We start from the raw sequence: 19,829 nt of genomic DNA on the forward strand, positions 1-19,829 counted from the left end.
CAGACTGTGTCCGTTTCCGATTGGAGCAAGCTTTCAGCAAGTGGAGATGCCGCGGGTGAAGTAGAAGGAGTGTACCTAGAGAGAAAAACGTTTTCTAAGTTTGTAAGTAAATCGCGCTTGAATTTCGTGCGTTGTCGAACAGCAAGGGTACTGTCCATTTAGCCAAATTTTCCGTTCGGGCGGTTGGAAGGATCACACGGAAATTCTCCTGAGCAAACGAACGATGTTCGGGAGGTACTCCACTTTTTTCCGTTTCCACTCCATTTGTACAAAATCTCAATTGTGTTGTCTTCTTACGTCATCATTGCGTCATCACGTACGTCTTTTGATCTACCAATGAGATTACAAGTTTGGAAAGAATGGAAAAAAGCCTTTCCATTTGACACGAAAAGATTCCGTACGGATCGTCTTTCCGTACGGATCGTGAGGCTGTTTTTTTTTTTCAAACCGAATCAGTTTGTCAATATTGGACATGACTGTCAGAGAGGGGACTCGAACCTGGGGCCAACAGATTACGAGTCTGCGCCTCTAATCACTCGGCCGCGCCGCCTCACCCTGATGTAGAGATTCGATTGTCTATTGACTAAAAGGAGTTTTCTTTGTTCGTCAACAGGGCATTTACAGGGTAAGTTTGAAAAAGCTCCAAGATGCATCAGAACCTGGTAACGAAAATGGCAGCCAAGAAATGGAAGATATCACGACACTCGAGGCTAAGGACACTGGTGAATCATTAAAGGGAAGGGAAGTGGGAATCTCTGTTGGAAAGGAAAAGGAATCACTTCCTCAATCCACTCAAGAAGTTCTTCAGCAACACAAACTGGTCTTTCATGATGTTAACACTGTAAGTCGCTCATCTATGTGTATTCTTCATGTAATTGATCAAATTAAAACGAGGAAGAGTGTTTCCTCCGATATCCAAACACTGAGAAGCGCCCAGTTTTTTTAACGACTTTGAGGTGTTTGGATATCTGATGAAACACACTTTCGAGTGTTTGATATGGCTTTTCAAATTATCAATAATTCTTGGAGAAATTCAAGGCTTAAGTTGGCAAAATTTTATGGTAGTTAGGAACACATATCCAAACCACGGTCACAGTAGTGATTTTCTTTGTTTTCTAATGATGAATTATTAATACGTTTGAGGATGCAATGGCTAATGGCGGTGTGCCGTCAGATAAGGTCGCATTTTCACGACCGGGCTGACTACAATTTGGTCGAAATTTTCAGTATAGTAAGGGAAATGGTCAAAACCACTATACTCGAACACAACTCAACAAACCACAACAAACCACTGCAAACTCAAAGGATGGTGTCTTTATTGCACACCTTCCGTCCAACAGCAAAAAAACATAGGCACGTAAAGCGTGCATGACCTTTGTTGAAGTTTTCATTCACGACAGGGTTAATTTTTTAAAGCACAATTTTTTATCCCAGGTAGATTATGAGGAATCACCGTGAAAAACACTTAGACTTGCTCACTAGTCTAGGAAAGACGAAGGGAAGGACTTTTAGAAAATCTAACGAGCAAACAGTTGGTGTTTAGACTAGTTTGTTCCGTCGAAACTTCTTGCTTGTCTTTCATTAAAGGTACGCTCGTAATCGAAATCATTTTGAAGGGTAATTGCTGCCATCAATAGAAGTTAAAAGTAATGAAATAAGAGAGGGGTTATACCAACACAATTCAGTCATGTCCAATACTCACGACTTGTTCGGGTCGTGAAAGTGCCTTTACGACTCGTACCAGTCGTACGAGCCAAGTGGTGAGTGTGATACTTTTAATGAAAATAACATGACGTTTGATTTGGTAAAACTGCATCTCATTAAAGGAGGTCATGGCCTGCCAAATTCGTACGAGTCGTACGACTCGTTCAAGTGGTGAAACTGCATCTCATTAAAGGAGTTCCTGGCCTGGCAGATTCGCACGAGTCGTACGACTCGTTCAAGTGGTGAAACTGCATCTCATTAAGTACGGATTCTTTAATCCATGAGCCGAACCAAGCGCAGTACACATGAATATATCTCGTTCTTTAATCCATGAACCGAAACAAGCACGCTACAAATGAATATATCTCGTTCTTCAATCCATGAACCGAAACAACCGCGCTAAACGTGTATATAACTCGTTCTTTATTCCATGAACCGTGTATACAGCTGTTTCGACAAAGGTTGTCCAAAAAAGCGTAAAAGCGTACGCGACAATGTCGATAGGTAGTCTAGGAAGTACCCAATAAATTTCAATAAAAGCTCAGAATCCATAATGCCCGCCATCTCAAGTCTTCGCTGTACGGTCAAGGCATTGCGGATTCTGAGCTATTATTGAATTGAAATTTATTGGGTGTTTCCCAGACTACCTTTCTACATTGTTGCGTATGCTTTTACGCTTTTTTTGGACAACATTTGTCGAAACAGCTGTATAACTCGTTCTTTAATTCATGAACCGAAACAAGCACGCTACGTATGAATATATCTCGTTCTCGTTCTATCAGCGTGAGCGACCAAATGATGCGTTTCTCGTTGAAACAGAAAATAAACTAGAAGTAAACAAAATTTAAACTAGGGGCTGATGCTGTAAAATACAACAAATATATGTTTTCTTCGTTCTTTAGTGTGAGAAACTAAATCCTGCGTTTCTTACAAAACAAAACCTTACAATCGACTGGAACTAGGAAACGCGTTTTCCTGACGACTAATGCAGAATACTATAGATTAAAATTAGTATTTTATGGTAACAGTAGACTGAACGGTAGTATTGGTCAATAACTTTAGTGGCATTTGGTGGCTCCTAAAGGAGCCGTTGTGGGAGTTCATTTTGTAATGACTCTCTTTTACTTCGGTAACCCATTGAGGTACAGAAGTTTGTTGTAGTCTACGTCAAAGTAGAACCACAGATGGCTTTTCTGCTCGGCATTGTTGAGGACAAAATCTACTTGTCTTGCCCTCCTTTCTGCTTTAACTGTTGAGTCCGCCCAGTGTTGCGCCAGCATTATCCATCTTCTGATAAGGGTTGGCTCACAACCGTTGCCGATGAGAAAGGGAACCAACTTGAAGGTTTCGGTGTCACCCATGGGATCTCCAGAATATGAGCCGCATTTCCTTTGGCCACGATTTTAAAGGAAAGAATGCGTCCCCGTCAATTACTCTCGTCAACTGCCTTCTTTCCTCCACTACTTCTGCTCGTGACAGTAAACGAGTTTCTTCTCGATACAGACGTAACGTTGCCATCACGCGTCCTTTTGAAAAGTGCTCTATGAAAGCTCCAATCCTGCGTCATGGTTTAAATACCCTCAATTACAATTTTGTCACCTTCCCTCGACAGAAAGGTTGATTGCTTGGATCAACAGTTATTCAATGTAATCGCACTAGCTATTGTTGGTAAATTTGCCGCAAACAATCGGCTCGAGTCTATTCAACCGGTTCCCATCAACACTATCACATCTACCAGTCGCTCGGTTTGCTGTTAGGTTGGCATAAGACGGAGTTGTTTTAATCCGCTTTATCAGCGCGCTGGTTGATTTTAAATTCCTTATTACTTTTTTAAATGCCTTATTAAAAAAAAATAACCTCTGAATTTCGATCATTTCCTTTTCTTCATTGTTCTTTCCTTTTATTTAATAAACAAAGGACTCGCGTTGCCCGGTTGTCAATAGTAAGTTGTTATAGTTGACATCAAACACCTCCAATGTCTTAAAATGATTTCTAATTTCATCTCACCTTTCTATTGGTCAAGTTCGTTTCCTTCCCTGTGTCGAAAACAGGGAGGGCTTCATGATCAGTTTTCACTTGTGACCAAACGCGGAACCACAAAACATAAATTGAAGTATGGAACAGAAATAAATATCAACGAAAACAGAAGGCAACGATAGAGGCAATGAAGTAAAGAAGAAATAAATGTGTGTTTGTCTTACGGCTTGTCTAAAACAAACGGTAATGGCTAGGGTGGTACACTTCGCTCTTGTAACTAGGCAACCGTTGCGAGCAGGAGCCCACGCCATACCACAACCTCGTTCCCAGGGTCTCTTCTCTTCACTTCCCTGGTTCCTGGTTCGTGCATTCTCGTCCCCAGAGCCGCCTGGTCCTCTTAGCCGCTGGAGGCTGAGCATGAGAACCAAGTGGCTTACGGAAGTCTTGACTTCCGGTGTTCATGTATGCAGTCTTGAAATGTCATTAAATTTGATTAAATGTGTTTAATCATGTTATGTGTCTGTAGCCTTCAAGAGACTTAGTTGTGTCGAATGAGTGTTCCAAATATTAAGTAAATTAAAAAGTTGTTCTAAAAAAGACCAAATGTTGAATGCAATAAATTATTTCTATTGTGACATAAAATACAATTTAAAGGAATTTTCATACTTTCAGTGACACTCTTTTTATGTCTCAAAGATAATTCTAGCAGGTATTAGATTTGAAGGGATGACATTGCACATGTAAATTATTTGTGTTGCCTTCTTTCACTTTCAAGTAGGTAATTTCCCAAATTCTGCCACCACCCTCTCCCCCCACCCCCCCCCCAAATAAAAAAAACAGAAGTTGCAAAATAACTGCATATTAAACACTGTTAATAATTAATAATATTCATAGGGAAATAATTATTTTTAGACCTGTTCCTAGGTATGCTAAGTGCCATGTTTCCAAATGCACTGACAGTAACAGCAACAGAGAAAACAAGAGATATAATTTCAAATTCCTTAGAGATGGTGGATCCTGTCATCTTCTCATTGAATTGAACTCAAACAGAAAGAACATATTTTACACTGCTGCTAGATACCAACATACATGAAATAGAGGCCTTCCCAGTGCTGCCTTATATCGCAAAGCTAAAGGAGCTGAGGAGCTGTACTTTATTACAAGTTAGGAATTTGTGAGGAATGCTCCAGCCATGTGATCGCCACTTGGGCGAAGAGCAGTTTGCACCGATAGGCTTGGGAAATTTGGCCATTCAATGGCGCAGAACTGCGAGCTCTTTCACTTTTGTCTCAGCCAACGAAAGCTCCTGCGAAGATAGACTCTTTTCCATTTAAGACTACAATTCGTAATTTCTTTTATCTTGTAAAAACAAGGTTGACAGAGTTTGTTAGGAAAATTATCAGCGAGCCAAACTTCCCTTCCCGGTAAAATTACAATCCGTCAAGAGCCCGGTGAATTTTCAAAAAAAATGCCTGAGATTTCTATTGCTGCAGTTAAACCTATGGCCTTTATTGTGGCAGTCCATTTCAAGCGTAAAGCTTTTAAAACACACATCAGACAACACTTATCTAAAATCAAATACACGGAATCTGGAATTCAGCAGTCATTGTGTTTTGCCACTTTTCCTGGGCAAATCTGTTTAAAGTGGTATGAAAAGATTAAGGTGTCAAAACGTTTTTTTTTTTTCTAGTATAGTTATGATCCATTGCAATTAGCATGATCTTTTATGAAAAAAAAAAAAAGGAAGTCATTCAATAAGAAAGATATTTCCCAATGGAATCGCCTTAATAAAAGTAAGAACTTTCTTTTGCTTTACTTTTTCCGTGTAACTTGAAGTACGTTGATTGGCTTGTGATCATAAGAGCTAGGGGAGAGAGATGTGTATGAGTCGTCATATTTTGACAAATATACAGAGATTTTTTGTAGACATCACGTTAATAGATAAGTGCTGTTTTGGTGTGTTTAACAGCTTTCACTTTAAGAAACTGCCTTAGAATACCACTGTTGACAAATTTCAATTTTTATATTCTGGATTTCACATTTTGCCTTTTAGGTAAACCCATAACAAAGAATGTTTCAAGAAATGGTACTTTTAACCCATGCATAATACAGGGTTCAGAAAAAAACCCAATCATTAATTGGTACTTCAAAGAAAAGAATCCCTTTGATATGCAGTTTCTAATATCCGAGTTATATTGCTTTTAAGCTATTAACTTTAGAATTTGATCCCAATAATTACAAAACCAACAAAACATAATAACTGATGTTACCAACTTAGTTTTTATTTATCAACAAAACCATTGTTACAGTATTGTTACAGTTTTTAGAGTTTATATAAGTTCCATGGATGATCATCTGATGATCTAATAAATTATGTTCTCTTTCACTGGAAGTGGAATTTTATACAAAGACATACAAAATGGAAACAATTTCATGACAGGGGCCAATCTGAGTAAAGTCAAACCCCACTTTATGGCACCCCCTTAATATGGGCACCCTGTTATTAGGCACAGTTGTCCCTCTCCCTGGGGAAAATCCCATAGTTCTTTTAAAATTCAACACACTTTCTCATTGCCCCATCAACTAAATGTCATGAAACATTAGCCGTTCTTATACAGACACTCTTTAGTCAACTTTGTCTTCAATGAACCCCATCTTTTGTGAAGGCATATAAAACACGCTATTCTTAGTTTATGCATGTATACTGGAGGATGCATTATCATCTGGCCAAAGTTACGCAAACATTACTTGCTCGTCTGGTTATTTGTCTGGTAGTATAAAGACATACATAAGATGCATTATCCACCTGAACAAATTATCTTCCGTTAATGCCTCGTTCAATACGAACACTAATGGAAGATGGTTATCCCAGCCACAATGCTTCTGGGGCCCATCTTCATACTATAGACTCAGCTACAGAACAATGGCTACCTTGTACGTTATACCATTCAGTTTGTTCGTTTTATGTTTTGTTCTATACCTTTTGCAGATATTTTACTCCAATAAAATGGGTATTTTTGACTTAATTCATACAACCCGCTTAATACGGCACCCCATTAATATGCACACTATCCATGGTCCCTTCGGTGTCCATATGAAAAGGATTTGACTGCATTAAAATTACACCCACAAAGACAGAAGATGCAACCAAAACTAACAATAATTAATATTTTCCTAAATTCCCTCTGAAGACATTCATTCTGAGACCAGCACCTCAGATTTAATGCAGCTACTCTGCCCAATAACCTAACAGCACCAAATTATAAAAATTATTAATCATTTTTTCAAGTTTCTTTCAGTGGAATTGTAACACCCCTGTATTGCAAAAAAAAAATATAACAAAGTTGCAACACATACATTATATGACAACTCTTAAAAAATGATTTTCAATAAAAACAAAAATGGACAAATTCATATAAAGCAAAAAAAGAAAAAAAAAAAACAAGCAAAAAAATAATAATAATAATTTAAGGAAAACCCACTGCTAAGAAACAAAAATACCAAATTGATATGGTAAGCCAATTTCCTTTCAAATTATCAATTGCTCCATTTTAATGAAATTGTTGTAAAAAAAACATGTTTCATTAATTAAAGCAGTTTGCATTACAGTAATGACAAGAGATAAAAGTATAGTTACACAAAAGGGAATAGTAATAAATGACAAAGTCCCAGCTGTTCTGATTATTTATGTACAAAGACTTTCATTAATCAGAGATAAGTTCCTGATTAAAAAACAAAAATCAAATGGGTTCAAAATTGCATGCACAATGGCCAAAGAAGAATAAAAAGATAATAATAGTAATAAAAAAGATATGGTATAACATCAAACAAGGCTTAACATAAAAATCATCTGCACCAAAAAGTCAACATCTTTACAAAAACTGTTTATTTTTGCCACTGCAAGTGTCTAATGTTGTCTCCCCACAAGACTCAAGTTTAAGTCCTTAAGTAGACCTCATCAATTTCCGCTGTAAGGTAATCTTTCTTGAACAATCTAACAATAAAACAGTTGCTACAATGGTACTTGTCAATAGGATCAAAAGCTTTCTTTTCACTTATCAAAAACCTTTTTTACTTACTCCAATATAAATTACTAGGTATAACTCTATCCAAAAAACGGGGGAGTCTTTCACTTTAAGAGACTGCCTTAGAATAGGGGGATGCACAATCTGCGAGCCAGCGAGGCATGCGAGGCAGACGTGGGAGACACTCAGGTTAGCCTAAAAAACACTCCGTTAAGCCTAAAAAGCACTCCAATTAGCCTAAATAGCACTCAGGTTAGCTTAAATAGCTCCCAGCTTAGCTTAACGATTAGCATTTATGTTGGGCGTTCTTCATGCCTCACTTGCCTCGCATCTTTTATTCATGCCTCACACGTCTGCCTGGCATGCCTCGCTGGCTCACATGTTGTATAATAATACACTCCTTACAATACCACTGTTGACAAAAATTCTATTTTTATATTATGAATTTCACATTTTGGCTTTCAGGTAAACCCATAACAAAGAATGTTTCAAGAAATGGTACTTTTACTCATGCATAATACAGGGTTTAGAAAAAACCCAATCATTAATATTGGTACTTCAAAGAGAAAATCCCTTTGATATGCAGTTTATAATATCCATTATATTGCTTTCAAGCAATTAACTTAAGAATTTGATCCCAATAATTACAAAACCAACAAAACAATAACTGATGTTACCAACTTAGTTTTTATTTATCAACAAAACCATTGTTACAGTATCATAGTAAGATTAAGGTCTAACAAATCATGTTCTCTTTCACTGGATGTAGAATTTTATACAAAGATATACAAATGGAACAATTTCATGACAGAGACCAATCTGAGTAAAACCAAACCCCACTTTATAGAGGGTCCCCAATAGGTTTTTCGGGATCCGGGATTTGGCTTTTTTAAAGGTCGGGATTCGGGATTTTAGCGGAAAAGAGCGACGATATTCGGGATTAAGTTAGGAACAGGACACGGGTTTTGACGATTTTACGAAGCGGGATGCGGGAACGAGATCCGGGAAGTCCCGTATCGAAAATGTACAATGAAAATCTAGTTGTCACCGTCCTGGACAAGAAAAGAAATTTACGGGTCCTATCTCTTTACAGATAAAATTTCTTCAGTTCTCCCTGAGACCTTGCAGTTAACTTGGGCCAATAAGCCTAAACAAATGACACAGAGCTAGCGTACAGAACAGCATAAAGGAACTAATAATTAGTTATAATTAATTATTCAAACAGCTCTGAATGATAAGAAAACCCCCATTCGGTAAATTTGAGTAGTTTTCTTCATGATCAAAATCAAAAGGTCAACAGAGAGATCTCACCACCTTTTGATCAAAAAGGAAAATCTCCCAGAAACGTCCTCAGGAAAGCACTTAATCCAGAAGTCTAAGTACATTAAGCACCCAGCGGGAGTCGTATTTGGCCTGTCACCTTTTCAAATATCTGTTGCAGTCCCACGTTGTGATACGTGAGTAGCAATGCTCTTTGACTTTGATGGCTAATAATTATCCCTGACTGAAAAGTTTTCCAAGGATCAAGTTGATAAAAAAGGCAGCCCTCACCATTCAATTGAGAGAAAAGAGAAAAAAAAATTAAAAGGAAAAACAAGCTCTAGTGCTAACTGACTTATTAACTGACGTGATTCGCGGGAAACTTTGACAGCGTCCTAAATGAACAATGTCGTCAGTTATGGTGGAAAGAAATAGAAGAAATAATCTGACAGCTAATTTCGCGGTAACCAAACCAGTGCAAAGATCAGTGCTCAGGTTTGTAGTGGAAATTTACATCCAACTGAAAATGCCTTTTTTCGTCGAGGTAAGGGGCTTGAAAAAAAATTATGACCTGGCCGGGATGGGGATTGGGCCAAAACAGGGGTCGGGATTACGGGATTGGGGGAAAATTTTGTTCGGGATGGCAGGATTGAAGAACCCTATTAGGGACCCTCTTTATACCACCCCCTTAATATGGGCACCCTGTTATTAGGCACAGTTGTCTCCTTTCCCTGGGAAAACCCCATAGTACTTTTTAAATACAACACACTTTCTAATTGCCCCATCAACTAAATTGTCATAGGACATTAGACGCACTTACACAGACACTCTTTCGTCAACTTTGTCTTCAATGAACCCCATCTTTTGTGAAGGCACATAAAACACGCTATTCTTAGTTTTTGCATGTATACTGGAGGATGCATTATCATCTGGCCAAACTTACACAAACATTTCTTGCTCGTCTGGTTATTTGTGTGTAGTATAAAGACATACATAAGATGCATTATCCACCTGAACAAATTATCTTCCGTTATAAGTCGTTCACTACGATTAACAATGAAAGATCATTAGTCCAGACACATAATGCTTCTTGAGCCCATCTTTATACTATAGACCACTCCAATAAAATGGGTATTTTTGACTTAATTCACACAACCTGCTTATACGGCACCATTAATATGCACACTATCCATGGTTCCTTCGGTGTCCATATGGAAAGGATTCGACTGTATTAACATTACACCCACAATACCATAATGTAACCTTAAATCCCCCCACAACAACCTAAATTCCGCCTACATCCACTAAAATTAAAAGTTACGTTCCCCGCAAGTTACCTTCAATTCTACAATTATCACGCACCTAACTTTAAGCTTAATTAACTAACTAATGAAATTTTTCTTCATACTTATAACAATTACGCAGTATCAATATCTTACCTCCGAAACATTTTTCTGTAGCATAATGACTTCAAGAAACCGCCATATTGGCGAATTACGTACCTTTAGAACCACTCGCACCAGGTTCCCTCGTCATAAGGTGGCACGGGCATGTCGATGTTAATCGTTCCCACGAATGCCAAACAAAACCGCATTAAATGTTATGCCACTCGTAAACCCGAAAGCCACAACAGATTGCCCGGCAATTTTACCTAAACTAAATTGGGGATATTTTCTAACACTGCCAAAGCGTGCGTTCTCCAATCAACATTTCTTTGTCGACTCGACGATGCTTGTGTCCGCGCGTACTGTTTGACTACAACCGATTGCTACGTCCTTCCTGCCTTACAAATCGACAAATCGTGCAGGATATCCCAAGTCTGACGCCCTAAATAGATGAATTATTACACTCGCAAACAATGTTTGAGTCCACCTGTACGACTACACAACCGATTCCGGTACTGGCTGCGGCCCTTCTGCCGAATTGCAAACACGGACTGATATTTTCAGACTCCCCGGCTAATGAGATGCATTTTTCCACTCGACAATTTATTTTGTCGACTCGACAATGCTTCTGTCCACCCGTACGACCCGTACGAGTCGAGAACTGATTGCTAGGGCCCTACAGCCTTACAAACACGGACTGATATTTTCTAAGTCTCCCTAATGAGATGCATTTTTCGACTCGACAATTCACTTTGTCGACTCGACAATTCACTTTGTCGACTCGACAAAGCTTCTGTCCACCCGTACGACTCGTACGAGTCGACAACTGATTGCAAGGGCCCTACAGCCTTACAAACACGGACTGATATTTTCTAAGTCTCCCTAATGAGATGCATTTTTCGACTCGACAATTTACTTTGTCAACTCCACAAAGCCTCTGTCCACTCGTACGACTCGACAACTGATTGCTAGGGCCCTACAGCCTTCAAACCCGGACTGATATTTTTCAAGTCTCCCTAATGAGATGCATTTTTCCACCCGACAACTTACTTTGTCGACTCGACAATGCTTCTGTCCACCCGTACGACTCGTGCGAGTCGACAACTGATTGCTAGGGCCCTACAGCCTTACAAACACGGACTGATATTTTCAAAGTCTCCCTAATGAGATGCATTTTTCGACTCGACAATTTACTTTGTCGACTCGACAAAGCCTCTGTCCACTCGTACGACTCGTACGAGTCGACAACTGATTGCTAGGGCCCTACAGCCTTACAAACACGGTCTGATATTCTAAGTCTCCCTAATGAGATGCATTTTTCGACTCGACAATTTACTTTATCGACTCGAAAATGCTTCTGTCCACCCGTACGACTCGTACGAGTCGACAACTGATTGCTAAGGCCCTACAGCCTTCAAACACGGACTGATATTTTCAAAGTCTCCCTAATGAGATGCATTTTTCGACTCGACAATTTACTTTGTCGACTCGTCAAACATTCTGTCCACTCGGCCCGTACGAGTCGACAACTGATTGCTAAGGCCCTACAGCCTTACGCCACGGACTGATATTTTTTAAGTCTCCCTAATGAGATGCACCCCTAAAAATTAAAAGCAACATCATGTAATTCCACGAAAATGTAACTACTTCACCACTTGCACTAAACTGACCAGTGGAACAATTGTTCCACGACTCGTACGACTCGTACGAGTCGTAAAGGCACTTTCACGACCCGAGCAAGTGGTGAGTATTGGACAACCCTCACACAATTTTGTTTACTATTAACCTACTATTAACTATTATGATACCTGAAATATTCTAATGTAATGTAGATCAGGTTAGGTTAGAAGTAAACACACGACCTCACAAGCTAACAGCTTTGATTATCATCGTGTTTAAATAAAGATTTATGTATGTACGTATGTATGTATGTATCAATTGCATGGAGGTGGAATCAGCCTTGCTTTTATTTATTTCCATTGCGCATATGCCGCACATTGACATTCCAATCCTAGCAGTATTCAAGATGTTTGTCCCATGAACCCAGTTTAACGGCCTTAGCTCCTACAAGTCTCTTGAACCTCAGTGGTAGAGCATCCGAACTCTTAATCGGAAGGCTTTAGGTTTGACTCCTGATAGGAGCACTCGGGTTTTCTTTTTCCGAGTATGCGGCCTGTGTCATCCAATGAATAATACATCATTCTCAGCCTTCCTTTTGTTACATTATTCATATACATTCGCACGTGACTGGCCAGAGAATAGACTATAACGAGGTAAGCGGTCCGGGAGGTCATGGCGCAAAACCAGCAAGAACTGACCTCAATATTCAGCGCTACTGTGGAGCCATAATAACAACTGTTATGGTGTGTTACTAAGCAGTGCACATGATCTTCTTTTGTCTCTGTAGCTTGAGTTTGCAAATGCTATAACCAAGTCCGATCCAGATGTTAAACGTCTTTTAAATCCAGACTCCATGCAGAAGGTCCCGTATGACTGTTTGTACAATCCCCAGGCAATACACAAGGTAGGGAGATTGCGTGACCTTTTAGATGTAACGTGTTCCTTGTGCTCCTGTCACAGCTTACAGCAAGTGTAGAAAAAAAAATGTTGTGTCGTAATTTGTGTTGTAAGCGTCATTTTTTATCATTATTATTATTACATTTTCTTTATCCACTTGCAATGGATTACAAGCTTACGCAGTTTATTACCTACCGTAAAAGCTAGCCAGCCCTCTCTGTTTTGTTCCCCTCTTGGATAGGTCCCCCTGTTTGGAGATCCGATTTTGAAATAACCCGGCTTACTCCTTAAATCTATACCAAGAGTCCGTCGTTCTCAGGTAATGCATTTTTAACGGATCTTTTCCTCGGAAAGATTGTCCGCACGCCTGAAAAAAAAAAAAACGCAAAAATAATAAAAATGACGTCTTCCGCAGGCTCCTCCTCTTTCCATGTAGACTGGCCCTAAAACAACACGGCAATCGAGAGACCCACCAAGCCGCGAATTACCGAACCTCTGAGTCTAAACCGCTAACCCTTACACACGGAGGGAGGGGTAGCCTACGTAGCAGACGTAATCGGGGAGGGGGAGGGGGTGGGAGAGCGAGAAAAAGTGAGAGAAATGGGGGGACCCTCCCCTCTCCCCAATCTCCCACTCTTTTTTCACTTTTCTCCCTCCCCGCTCTCCACGGTTACACCTGTTACGCAGGCAGGGGGAGGGGTTACTCCCTATAATGGACTTTTCGGGGAGGCCCCGAAGAGAGGGCGCCGGCTCATTTTCCGTACAGTGGCTGGCCATCGAGCCCACCCAAAAAGGGTGCCTTTTATTCAAGCTGGAGGTATATTAAAGGGAAGGGATTTTAGGAGATAAAGTTTAGACGACCGCGACCGTGGGGGAGAACTGTAAGTTTAGGTATATGGAAAGGATTACCTTTTCTTCTCATAACAGGTTAAGGGTTTGGACCTCGATGAGGAACCTCCCCGTAGAAAACTGGTGAGGACTCCTCCCCCTCCCCTCCCCACCACTCCACAACCGCACCTCTTTGGCTGTGTTTTAGTCCATCATGATAATGTATTCTTTGAACTTGAAAGGGTATCGATTAACACTCTCTTGTAGTAGTTGTTATTAGAACACTAATTACTCAGTTCAAAGTTTTGTTTTCCCCAGGTTAGTTTCAACCCTAATAAGCAAGCTTTTTCGTGGCTTGCCTCAGGAGGCGCAGCTGGTCTGGCAAGGCTCCATTTAGTCAAACAGATCGAGTGAAGAAACGCTGGTGTTAAGTAAGGAGTCATCAATCTTCTGATGCGGGCGTCAGAGGAAAAGAGCGAGAACAGACACTGGATTGAGAAGAGAGAAGATGTACCTTCCGTGAATCATACAAAGCAACGGACTTTCGTTTGAATAACCCTTTCAAATCAAATCAAATAACTTATTTATCCACGGTTATCTCATCAGAAAAAATGTTATTTCCTAAAATTATTTGCCCTTTGAAAGTGGCAAAACATCAATTAAAAGTAGCCTGCAAGCAAGCTCTCCGATCTGGGGTCTAGAGCGTCCGTGCATGGCGCCAACCGTGAGAGGATTGGGGCGCCCCTTCTCGCCGTTGGCTTCGCTCGCCGCTCGCCCCAAATATATGTCGCACTAAGACCCTTGTTTGCACGTTAATAAAAGAATCTCTCTGTTGATCATTAGCTTTCACTTCAGCGCTCATACTTCAATTCGCCATGTAGCGGAGCACAATGAACAATACCGCAAGAAAACGCTTCTCATTAGCTCTCATTTACGCGGGGTTCAATTCTTGTTGTTATCACCCTCGGGTAAACCCCCGAAACAAAACACTTTCAAGCAGGCCTATCCCAGGGGTAGGAGTCGAATCACGTTAAAACAACTATTTGCGCAAGAAATATGCCTTTTTTGATTAAGAGAAATTCACGAATTTGCTGTTTTCAGTTTTCGTTTGCAATGTTGCCGTTCTCACCCTGTAAACTGAGCAGTTTATTTGCACTGAAAGAGAAAAGATTCGCCATGCTATATTGGAATCAGTAACATTATGATACTAATTCTATGTAAATTTTGAGGCCTTTCTTGTTGAATAAAGTTAACAGTTTCAGTATTCGTACCATTCTCCTTAGTCTGGGAAGAAGCGTTGCATGACTATCCTACCAACGGCTGCACCGGAATCTAAACTAAGAAGGCCTTCGTCAATCTAGCCCCTCAACCTTCCGGGGGCCATGAAACCTGTGATTCGGTGTCTTTTCACGAAAAGCGCCCAAGTTTCCATCGGCCAACGTAGCCCCAGTCCATAAGAAATCAGAGTTTCTCAGACAATTCCGAGATGCGCTGAACGTATGCGCAGTAGTAAAATAGGGCGCCATGCTTAAATTACAAACGCTTAAGTTTGCTGTCGGACTATAAAGAGCCATAATGGATAAGGAAGTTGGTTTCTAAAGAAACTGTGATACTGCATCAGTGGGGAGTAAAAACGACGAATGTTTGCTTTTTATCAACAAAGTTGAAAACTAAAGGTAAATTGGCCACCGTAGAGAGATTTGAATGCTGACGTTTCGAGCGTTAGCCCTTCGGCAGACCCATTTTTTAGGATAGGATAGGATAGGATAACTTTATTTATACACGGTTTTTCCATCAGCTACTTAGATTATCATTATCAGCTAACTATTTATCTACCTAACTAGGATTATAAAAGTTAAAAAATAACCAAAGCTAAACAATAAATGCTGCTTTTCTTGGAGGCCGTGTTTAAAAATCTTACTTGTAACTGTGGCGTCTCAATTTAGTCTTAAAATCATTCAAGGAAGTTGCTTGCCGTAATTCTATTGGGAAACTGTTCCACAACTGAGCTCCACTGTATGAGAAACTTTTCTTTAAATAATCAGTGCGCGGTTGTGGAAGAGTTAGCGTGTTTTCAGTATTCCTTAAAGGCTGGTTTCCATATGATCGCGGATCGCAGATCGCAGATCGCAATAAGGTCTGCGATCTGCGATCCGCGATCATATGGAAACCAGCCTTAAATGATAATTCAAGTTATCGCGAAAAACGAAGCTTGATCTTAAATATTCTGGTAGAGTTTTATACATCATAACACAGGTAGCCCAAGCTCGAAATATGAGCGCTAGTTACGCAACGGTTGAAAAATATAAGGATTTGTATGGGAGAAAAACGGTTTATTTTAGAGGCTAAAAATATGAACGAATTCTTAAATAAAAATCACCCACTTTATTTCTCTTGTGTATGTTTTGCCTGCTATGTGGTTTTTAGGGCGATTTAGCGCGATTCCAGTGAGTTTTAGTTCCATCGCTCTCTCTCTCTATATATAACTATATATAAAACTCACTGGAATCGCGCTAAATCGCCCTAAAAACCACATAGCAGGCAAAACATACACAAGAGAAATAAAGTGGGTGATTTTTATTTAAGAATTCGTTCATATTTTTAGCCTCTAAAATAAACCGTTTTTCTCCCATACAAATCCTTATATTTTTCAACTGTTGCGTAACTAGCGCTGATATTTCGAGCTTGGGCTACCTGTGATCATAATTGATTTTTTATCCAATCTTTGATGACAGAGTTTTCGCCACCCTAGCGCCCGGAACAAATCATCCAAGTTACTATCATATCCAGCGGACATTAAAATGCGGGCTGCGCGGTTTTGAAGCTTTTGAAGCTTATCAGAAAGGCCTTTGTTACAATTTCCCCACACCTCATTACAATAATCAAAGTGAGGTTGAACAAGGCTATGATAAACATTGATTAAAATATTAAATGGCATTAGATGTCTTATGCGCTTAATTGCACCAATGGCGGAAGCAATCTTTTTAGAGATATTTTCAATATGACATTCCCAATTTAAAGTTTGGTCGATATAGACCCCAAGAGATTTGGCTGATGCTACCTGTTCCACAGCCATGTCATTTATAGTTAGAGAGGGTCTCTAAGAAATATTCGATAACTTCTGCCTAGATGCAATTAACATAAACTCCGTTTTTGTTAGATTTAAAGTAAGCTTGTTGGCTGATAACCAAGTGTAGACTTTGCTTAGATCATAATTAAGACAATTATTTAAATGGTTAACGTCAGTACTAGCAAACGTCAAACTGGTATCGTCAGCGTACATTCTAGTCTGTGAAAATTGCAAGCAATTCGGTAAGTCATTGATATATAACAAAAATAGAAGAGGTCCTAGAATTGTTCCTTGTGGACCACATGACAATAATTTCGGAGTTGACTTACAACAATTTATATCACAGATTTGAGTTCGATTATCTAAGTAAGAAGCAAACCATTTAAGACTAGTCCGTCGTATTCCGTAATATTGTAATTTACGTAATAAAATTTCGTGATCAACTGTATCAAAGGCCTTTTTAAGGTCTAAAAAGACAACAGCGTTGACAAAGCCACGATCACTGTTTAAAGCCCAGCTATCAGTAGCCTCAAGTAGTGCCGTAACCTTGGAGTGTAGAGAGCGGAAACCAGATTGATGACGCGTAAGGAGGCTATTCCTAGTTAGATATTTATATATCTGGTCGTAAATTATGCGTTCAAAAACTTTGGCCACCACTGGAATTACTGATATTGGTCGGTAATTTGTCGGCTCAGTACGCTTCCCGGAGTTTTTATACAGTGGGGTAACTCTAGCAGATTTCCATTCATTAGGGAAGATACCGGTTATCAAGGATTGATTGAATATTATGGTGAGAGATTCAGCGAGTAAGTCAGGGCATTCCCTCAATAATTTCGCAGAAATATTATCTAAACCAGTTGCCTTTGACCGGCAGAGTTTTGATGGGAGTGAGAAAACATGTGTAGACGTTGTTTTTTCAAACATGAAGTCTTTATCAGTTTCGCTAAGAAACTCTGCGAAGGAGTTATCAACCTCCGTTACATGTCTGCTGAGGTTAGGCCCAATTTCTGTAAAAAAGGAGTTTAACATTTCTGCCACATCCGTTTGGTTTTCCGATTTTTGCCCATTGTATTCTATCTCATTTATAACGGTTTTATTCGACTTCCGTGAAGTCAGTTCGTTAACAGTTTTCCATGTTTTGCGTTGATCACCAGAGCAATTTCTGAATGCGTTTTTATAGTAATCTTGTTTGGCAGTGTTAGTATCCCTATTTACTTGATTCCTCATACTTCGGAATTGGTTCCAAACGGATGGATCATTTGTTTTAATGGCTTTACGTTTAAGGCGGTCTCTGTAATTCATTCGCTTTTTCAAAATAGTAGTTATCTATGCTGATTTTGAATTACGCGTTCGCTTGGTCTTCATTGGAGCATGTCTATCGCAGACAGTAAGAAATAAATCTTTCCACTTCTTCCACATGTCATTGGGGTCATAAAATTTCTTAAGGTCATCCCAAGGCTGCGCAAAAATATCGGCTCAAAAATTAGCACTGTTAAAATGTTTGAACTGCCGATAACTTACCAGGTTAATCCCTTTGGAAGCAGTAGGAATTGAAATTTTCCGGTAAGCGTAAATTAAGCTGTGATCAGAAATGGCAACGTGAGAGACCCCAGAACAATTGACATTGTTTGGTTGATTAGTGAAAATTAAATCAATAAGAGTACTTGTCGAAGGTGTAATCCGGGTAGGTTCATTGATAAGTTGTTTTAGACCATAAATGTCAGTGACATTCAGGAGAGCCTTAGCATAAACATTCTCATTAGATAGCAAATTACAATTCATATCCCCCATGAGAAAATGTTCAACGTTTTCTGAATCTAATTTGCCTAACAAAGTGTCAAGGTGAGAAAAAAGCTCCACTGGAGAATGCGGAGGTCTATACCATGTAGTGACGACAAAGGGTTTCGAGTTAGGTTTACGTATTTCGATTGCTAAAATTTCAAGGAGCTGATTTTGCAGATCTTTGCGGATCGAATAATTTATGTTTGACCGGATGTAAAAACATACACCGCCACCGGATCTCCCATTTAAAGGCCTATCGCGCCGGATGATGTCATACCCCCGGACATCGGAAATATTGTCGTCTAGTCTGGTCTCATTTATGGCCAATACATCGATGTTTTGTTTATCTAGAATAATGCGAACTTCATCTATAGACTGGTAATATTCAGGCTTGCCATTTTAAATCCGCGGCAATTTGGAATGATAGTACTTGGATTGCTCTGGGCACTACTCGTAGGGGTGCAATCAGATGTCGCCCCAGTTAGTAAGCAAGATTCCCATCAATGTTCAATATATTCACTAAGTTACTAGCTAAAACAGCGATGCCCTTCTTATTAATAAGATGAAGTTTACGATTGTTCAAACAGGACTCGTCGATGTTGGAATGCTGGACAAAACCCCATCCATTTTGGTTACAGAAGGTTCTTAAAACTTTGTTACAGTCAGTTACCTTCTTTGTGAGTGAGTCTTCATCGAGTCTTGTTGTTAGTGACGAGATTGTTAATTGGGTGTCAGGAGACCTTGAGACCTTGTTTCCAAAGTCCACGATCTTCTCTGCTACTTCTCGCGGGGAAGTTGAACTTTTAAGATCATTCGTACCGATGTGGAGAATAATCATCTTGGGGTTCAGTTCCACGCACGGTTGAAGGTAATGCTTCATATCGGTAGTCGTGGCACCCGGGAAGCTTCTTACGGTTACGCGTCTTTTTGCCGCTCGGCTTAATAATCTCTTCGCAATCCCTTGATGATCGAGTCTCCAATGATTATCATTTCTTCATTTGATCTTGATGTTTGTGTGTCTTGTTGATTTACCTTTGCGTTTTTGCCCTCATTTTGTGGTTCTTGAGCTTGAGCATTCTTTTTCTTCTTTCCTTGTTTAGATATTTTGGCCGATGATGAGTCGGGATGGCTTTTAGACCTAACAGTTTGCCAGGCATCAGAAGGTTCATGATGCTGTGTTGTTACGTTTTGATCTTTTGAAAGGATTCTTATCGCTTCCATTAGGCTTGCTCTTTCTTGTTGAAGGCTTTCAATTTTATCTTCGTATTCGGCACATTTTAA

The 19,829-nt window shown here is 39.7% G+C and overlaps 1 protein-coding gene across 1 annotated transcript in view; it reads left to right on the forward strand.

Moving 5' to 3' along the window:
* Window positions 1–14,808, forward strand: part of LOC146457009 (uncharacterized) — a 48,064-nt gene extending 33,256 nt beyond the window's left edge. Inside the window, exons 25-28 of the mRNA XM_085092465.1 lie at window positions 4–102; window positions 614–841; window positions 12,759–12,875; window positions 14,015–14,808. Of these exons, the coding sequence (XP_084948591.1) occupies window positions 4–102; window positions 614–841; window positions 12,759–12,875; window positions 14,015–14,110 (540 nt within the window). The 3' untranslated portion in view covers window positions 14,111–14,808. The remainder of the gene's footprint in view (window positions 1–3; window positions 103–613; window positions 842–12,758; window positions 12,876–14,014) is intronic.
* The last annotated feature ends 5,021 nt before the right edge of the window (window positions 14,809–19,829 follow it).

Source organism: Pavona decussata, unplaced genomic scaffold, assembly GCF_977016875.1.
Source record: "Pavona decussata unplaced genomic scaffold, jaPavDecu1.1 SCAFFOLD_250, whole genome shotgun sequence".
NCBI classification, from domain to species: domain Eukaryota; kingdom Metazoa; phylum Cnidaria; class Anthozoa; order Scleractinia; family Agariciidae; genus Pavona; species Pavona decussata.